This window comes from Nicotiana tabacum, chromosome 15 (assembly GCF_000715075.1).
Source record: "Nicotiana tabacum cultivar K326 chromosome 15, ASM71507v2, whole genome shotgun sequence".
Classification (NCBI taxonomy): domain Eukaryota; kingdom Viridiplantae; phylum Streptophyta; class Magnoliopsida; order Solanales; family Solanaceae; genus Nicotiana; species Nicotiana tabacum.
This window is the reverse complement of record NC_134094.1, coordinates 38,050,167-38,056,872: the sequence shown is the minus strand read 5'-3', so window position 1 is coordinate 38,056,872 and position 6,706 is coordinate 38,050,167. Positions and strand designations below refer to the sequence as shown.

Sequence of the window (6,706 nt, the reverse complement as noted above, 5' to 3'; positions counted from 1 at the left end):
AATGTGGATGAATGATATTGTACATTCATCTTTTATGGTATAAGCCTTAGCTTCTTATTTTGCATGTGATTTCCTTTTCATCTATATTTGATAATCACATTTTCCTTTTCATTGTGTAGATCAACCTAATTTGGATGGAGATGATGGAGAGGATCATCCATATTGAGCAGTTAATGAATGACTATCGTACCGAAGCGGACAACTAGAAGGAACAGTTCGAAGGTCTTCAACTTGAGAAAGAAGTCTTAGACGAAGAAAAGTGTACCTTGGAGCAGTAGGTGAAGGTAATGGCAGCAGAGTTGGAAGTTGATAAAGCCTCATCTAGTCAAGCGGGCATAGATAAAGACCTTCTCGAGTCTTCATTTGCTGAGCTGCTTCCAAAGCCACTGAAGAAATTAGGGGTTTGAAGGAACTGCTGAACCAAAAAGAAGTTTATGCTAGGGAGCTTGTTCAAATGCTCACCCAAACTCAAGAAGATCTCCGTGTGTCTTCTATCCAAGTTCAGTTCTTAGATAGGTCTCTTGCCCCCTTACAGGCTTCTTATAATGCTGCTTCGAATGAGAAGGAGGAGCTAAGAACTGAGATTGAGCAGTGGGAGAGGGATTATTAAGCCCTTGAAGACAAGGCTATTGTTGACGTTAGTTAGTCTTTCTTGAACACGCGCCTCGAAACTTTAATGGAGGCAAGCCGGGAAGGCTTTGACTTAGCTGCTGAAATTGCAAAAACTAAAGAAACTATTGAGAAAACTCAGCAGAGTCAAAGATTTTCTTCACTTGAGGTCGGCATTCCCGAGGGTGATGAACTTACTCCTGGTGAAGCTATTGTTCAGCACTCCTCTGCTCAAGTCGTTCCCTCTATTGCTGATGATGCCAACTTGAATCCTTCTGATAATACTGGTTCAGATCCTTCCCTACAGTGAAAGTTTGATTGAAAAGTTTGAAGTGTTGTTTTGTTTTTTTTATTGGTAGAAGTTTACCCCTGGTCCGTTTTGTGGTTTTGTATAAAACAATTCGGTCTAAGTTTATACTTAGTTTTAACCAAGTTATTATAATATTACTTTCCAAGTTTTTGTTCAACTCTTATAATATCTTATTTTGAGTTTCTGTACTACTCTCTTATTATGTATTTAAAAATGCTTCAATACTCCGTGACTTTTTGAACAGGCACAAATTATAAAAGAAGGCCCTTTTATAAACGAGCCTTAATGAAGAAGACGTCTCAACTTCATATTGGTGTAAACATACGAAGGAAGGAATAGGAACACATATGCTTCTTTGAATAATTTGAGGAAGTTTTGTATTGTTTGAATTTCCAAACTGTATAATACCTTACACGTATTCAAGTATCATCTATGACTCTTTCGCAAATATTTTCCTTATAACAGATTTTACAAAATTCAAGGGTATATCTTGCAACCCATGACTAAATATTGCCTTTAACCTACATATTCGTAAGCTTTTGTAATTTACATCCATGAGTGTATTCCTCATCATAGGTTTTTTGAATCAGGCTTGTGTTTTTGCTCTTAGCTTTCGATTTGTTGGGTAGATTGCCTCAAGCTTGACTCGAATTCTGACTTTTCCAGTCTTCTTTGCCTTTCATATATATATATATATTAGTCTCCCAAGTGTTAGAGCTTTGAAGTATGAAATCTCGAGCACTTGATTATTGCTTCTATGTGGTCCATTTCCTGAAAAGGAAAAACATACGGGACTCGGAGGTATATATAATTTAGATGATGTCTGCTTAACCCTTTATATTTCCATCAAGGAGGCTGCAACCCTAGAGCGGGAATAATGTTGCTTCTGCGTGTCTTTCAGGTCTAATATCATCACTTGGTATGGGCTAGCTTTTTTCCTATCATATAAAATTATTAGTATAATTTTAACTGTACAAAGCAAAAATCGTAAATGAACGATACCTGACCGTGGGTATTTCTTTTGCTTAGAAATAGTATTTCTTTAAATGAACAACATTCCAACTCGAGGGTAAAACCTTGCCATCCATGGTTTCTAACTCGTAGGCACCTTTTCCAGCGATACCTCGAACTTTATAGGGTCCTTCCTAATTTGGACTTAACTTTCCTGCTCCGGTTGTTTTCATTGATTGAAAACCCTTTTTAAGAACGAAGTCCCTAATTTTGAAGTACCTAAGGTGAGACTTTCTGTTGTAGTATCGTTCTCTGATTTGCTTTTGTGCTGCCATCCGTATTAAAACTGTTTTCCTTCTTTGTTCGAGTAAGTCCAAGTTTGTTCTTAATTCCTCATCGTTCGACTCTTCCGTTGCCAATGTGAATCTCGTGCTTGGTTCTCCTATTTCAACTGGGATTAAAGCTTCTGAACCGTACACAAGAGAAAATGGAGTTTCTCCCGTGGCTGTTTTTGATGTGGTTCTATAAGCCCATAATACTCCTGGTAATTCTTCAGGCCAATTCCCTTTTGATTTTTCTAGTCTCTTCTTCAAATTATTGATGATAATCTTATTTGTTGACTCAGCTTGTCCATTTGCCACAGGATGGTAAGGTGAAGAGGTTCGTTTGATTTGCCAACTTTGAAAGAACTCTGTGATTTTTGAGCCTATAAATTGTGGGCCATTATCACATACGATTTCTTTTGGAACTCCAAATCGGCATATAATGTTTTGCCAAATGAAGTCTTTCACCTTATTTTCTCGTACCTGTTTGAAAGCTCTTGCCTCTACCCATTTTGAAAAGTAATCTGTTAACATTAATAAGAACCGTACCTTTCCTTTAGCTTATGGTAAAGGCCCTACTATATCCATTCCCCATTGCATAAATGGCCACGGGGAAATAACTCTATGTAATAACTCTGCAGGTCGATGCATATTGTTGGCATATCGTTAACACTTATCACATTTGGCTACAAAATTTTCTGCATCTTCTTCCATTTTAGGCCAGTAGTATCCTGCCCTGATTAGTGTTTTAACTAAAGATCTTCCACCTGCGTGATTTTCGCAATGTCCTTCATGTACTTCCCTCATTACATACTCCATTTGATTGGGTCCAAGGCACCTTGCTAAAGGACCGCCAAACATTTTTCGATATAAATTATCTCGAATTAGGCAGTAACGAGCAGCTTTTCATCGAAACACTTGAGATTCTTTCTTGCCTTCAGGTACGATCCTGTACTGCAAAAAGTTAACAATCTCGTTTCTCCAATCCCAGGTTAAATTATTAAAGCTTACCTCATGTTTATCCTGGTCAAGTGCTGAATGAAATAAATGTATTACAATAGCATTTTATTCACTCGTTACTTCTGCAACTGAAGCAAGGTTAGCCAACGTGTCTGCTTCTGCATTTTCTTCCCTGGGTATTTGCACGATCTTCCATGATTGGAATTGCCTGACCAGTTCTCGTGCCTTTTCCAAGTATTGTTGCATTCGTGCCTCTCTAGTAGTGTAAGTCCCCTGCATCTGATTGACTACCAGTTGAGAGTCATTTTTAATCATGATTTGCTCAATGGAGAGTTCTCGTGCTATTTCCAAACCTGTAATTACAGCTTCATACTCTGCTTCATTGTTAGTAATAGGGTAATATTTAATTGCTTGTCTTATACTTTCACCTGAGGGTGGGATTAAGATAATACCTAAACCGGCTCCTTTTACATTTGAAGAGCCATCGGTAAATAAAGTCCACGTACCTGGATTAGCTCCAGTAAAAAATTGTAATTCCTTTTCTACTTCAGGAATTATTTTTGTATTAAAATCTGCGACGAAATCTGCTAAAACTTGAGACTTTATTGCTGTTCTAGGTTGATAAATAATGTCATATTCACTTATTTCTATTGCCCAATTGGCTAGTCTGCCTGACGATTCTTGTTTATGCAAAATATTCCTTAATGGACATGCAGTTATTACAGAGATAGGATGGCATTGAAAATATGGTCTTAATTTCCTAGCTGCCATGACTAATGCTAAAGCTAGTTTCTCTAGATGAGGATATCTAGTTTCAGCATCTAATAAAGATTTACTAACAAAATAAATAGGAGATTGTTTACCTTTGTCCTCCCTTACTAAAACTGCACTTATATCTACTTCTGCAACTGCAAGATATACAAATAGTCTTTCTCCATCCCTTGGTTTAGACAATAAGGGAGGATTTGTTAAGTATGCCTTCAAATCTTTGAGGGATTGTCGACATTCCTTAGTCCATTCAAACTGATTTTGCTTCTTCAATACTGAAAAGAATTTAACGCTTTTCTCTGAAGATCTTGAAATGAATCTTCCCAAAGCTGCAATCCTACCTGTCAATCTTTGTACCTCTTTTTTGCTTATGAATATATCAGGTATTTCTTTAATAGCTTTAATCTGTGCAAGATTTACTTCAATTCCTCTATTAGATATGAGAAAGCCTAGAAACTTACCTGAAGCTACGCCAAAAGCGCACTTTTCTGGGTTCAGTTTCATATTATATCTACGGAGGATCTCGAAGGTAGTTGAAAGATGTTGAAAATGATCTTCCGCTTGTGTAGATTTAACCAACATATCATCAATGTTCACTTCCATCGTCTTCCCCAGGTGTTCATGAAACATCTTGGTCACCAACCTCTGATACGTAGCTCCAACAATTTTCAAGCCAAAAGGCATGACTTTGTAATAATAAGTCCCCCTGTTTGTAATAAATGAAGTTTTTTCTTCGTCTAAGGGGTCCATTTTTATTTGATTATAACCAGAATACGCATCTAGAAAGCTTAATAATTCGTGGCCTGCAGTAGCATCAATCAATTGATCTATATGCGATAAAGGGAATGAATCCTTCCGGCATGCTTTATTTAAGTCAGTGTAATCCACACAAACTCTCCATTTACTGTTCTTTTTTGGAACTACCACAGTATTAGCTAACCAATTACGATATTTTACCTCGCGTATTGAATCATTCTTTAAGAGTTTCTGTACCTCTTCATCGATCACTTTATTTTTGAATGATCCCTGCTTCCTCTTTTTTTGTTTGACAGGTATGAATGATGGATCTTCATTTAATTTATGAGTCATCACCTCCGGAGGTATACCTGTCATATCTGAATGGGACCATGTAAAACAATCCGTGTTAGCTTTTAAATATTCAATTAACTTACCTCTCCTATCTGGGTTTAACCTTGCTCCGATATGAATTATTCGATCTGGCCATTGTTCGAATAGTGGAACAGCTTCAAGCTCCTCAATCATTATTTTAATATTTTCGTTCTCCTCTGGCTCTTGAATTACATCTGGTCTGGAGTCCACGTCTGTTTGTTTTGATACAATTTCTATTAAAATTTGATTTACCGTATCTTTCTCACTTGTACCCGCATCTTTTTGACTTGCACTCGTATCTTTTTGACTTGGCTGTTTCACCGAATTGATGCTCTTTGAAGCTTTTTGATCTCCTCGAATCTGTTGAACTCCCCATTTTGAAGGGAATTTGATAACCTGATGTAATGTGGATGGCACAACATCCATATCATGAATCCACGGCCTCCCAAGAATCACATTATAGGCCATATCCGTGTCTATCACTTGAAATTTTGTTTCTTTGATGACCCCTTCTGCGTATGTGCTTAGTTCAATCTCGCCCTTTGTAATAACGGTTGAGTTATCAAACCCAGATAAGGAACGTGCTTTTGGAACTACACGATCACCCATCAGCATTTCGTTCACCACTCGTAATAGAATGATATTCACAGAGCTACCTGGGTCAATCAAAAATCGTTTTATATTAGTATCATGTATAACTAAAGATATTACCAGCGCATCGTTGTGAGGAATCATTAATCCATTGGAATCTGCATCATCAAAGGTTATGTTGCCGTCTTCCAAAGTTGGGTGAGTTCGCTTCCCGTGAGTTACTGTGAACTTTGTTGTTTTCTTCGCAACTGTATAGGTTACGCCGTTGACTTCTACTCCGCCGTTTATCACATTTACTGTTCCCTTTGGAGACGGAGGTTTTGGGGGCTCTTGCCTATTTTTCATGTAAGCTTGTTTGCCTTTCTCGCTGAACAATTCCGTCAGATAGCCCTGCTTCAATAAATGTTCCACCTCACCTTGTAATAATCTGCAGTCTGATATTCTATGGTCGTGGTCATTATAGAACTCGCACCAAAAGTCTGGGTTTCTTCTATTTGGATTTGATCTCATCTTTTTAGGCCATCATACCTTATCCCCCATGCTTCTTAAAACAGTGACCAACTCGGAGGTACTCACGTTAAAATTGTAGTCCCCAATCCTTGCGTTTGTATTAGCATCTCTGTTACGTTCACCTCGATCTTTTCTGAATCTCGACGATGACGAACCTGAATCTCTATTTGCGAATCTGTGATCAGCCCGCACGTTTTTGAATTTGTAACGAGCTTCTCGCCCCGAAGGTCCTATATACGGCTCGTACCTATTCTTGCCGGACCTCTTCTCAGATTCTGACCGCCTCGAACCTATTTTTTCTTCAACCTTTGACTGAGTTACGATATCTTCTTCCATCCGTAATTTGGTACTATACCTATTATAGACATCATTCTATGTCGTGGCAGGGAGTTCTCGTAGGATCTCTTTAAGCCTCCTTGTAGCTTCTGAACTTTTCTTGTTTAAATTGCTTGCAAACGCCATGGCTGCCCAATTGTCAGGTACTCTTGGTAGCAACATTCTTTCACGTTGGAATCTGTCTACGAATTCTCGAAGCAGTTAAGTATCTCTTTGCTTTACTTTGAATATATCCTCC

General features: G+C 38.1%; 1 protein-coding gene across 1 annotated transcript; it reads right to left on the bottom strand.

The window, feature by feature from the left end:
• Nucleotides 1–3,258: 3,258 nt before the first annotated feature.
• Nucleotides 3,259–6,468, bottom strand: LOC142169585 (uncharacterized). The gene is made up of 4 exons (XM_075231468.1): nt 6,151–6,468; nt 5,094–6,012; nt 4,017–4,988; nt 3,259–3,974 (listed from the first exon to the last, which is right to left on the bottom strand). Exons 1-4 carry the CDS (start codon nt 6,466–6,468, stop codon nt 3,259–3,261), a joined length of 2,925 nt encoding a protein of 974 aa, XP_075087569.1.
• Nucleotides 6,469–6,706: the final 238 nt, after the last annotated feature.

What these genes read in the sequence shown, in the direction of transcription:
- LOC142169585 (XM_075231468.1), bottom strand. Translation starts at nt 6,468, where the DNA reads ATGGAAGAAGATATCGTAACTCAGTCAAAGGTTGAAGAAAAAATAGGT. An exon ending in GTTAAACCCAGATAGGAGAG is followed by an intron (nt 4,989 to 5,093) that starts GTAAGTTAATTG and finishes AATTAAATGAAG; the next exon opens with ATCCATCATTCATACCTGTC. An exon ending in TTTAGTAAGGGAGGACAAAG is followed by an intron (nt 3,975 to 4,016) that starts GTAAACAATCTC and finishes AATCTTTATTAG; the next exon opens with ATGCTGAAACTAGATATCCT.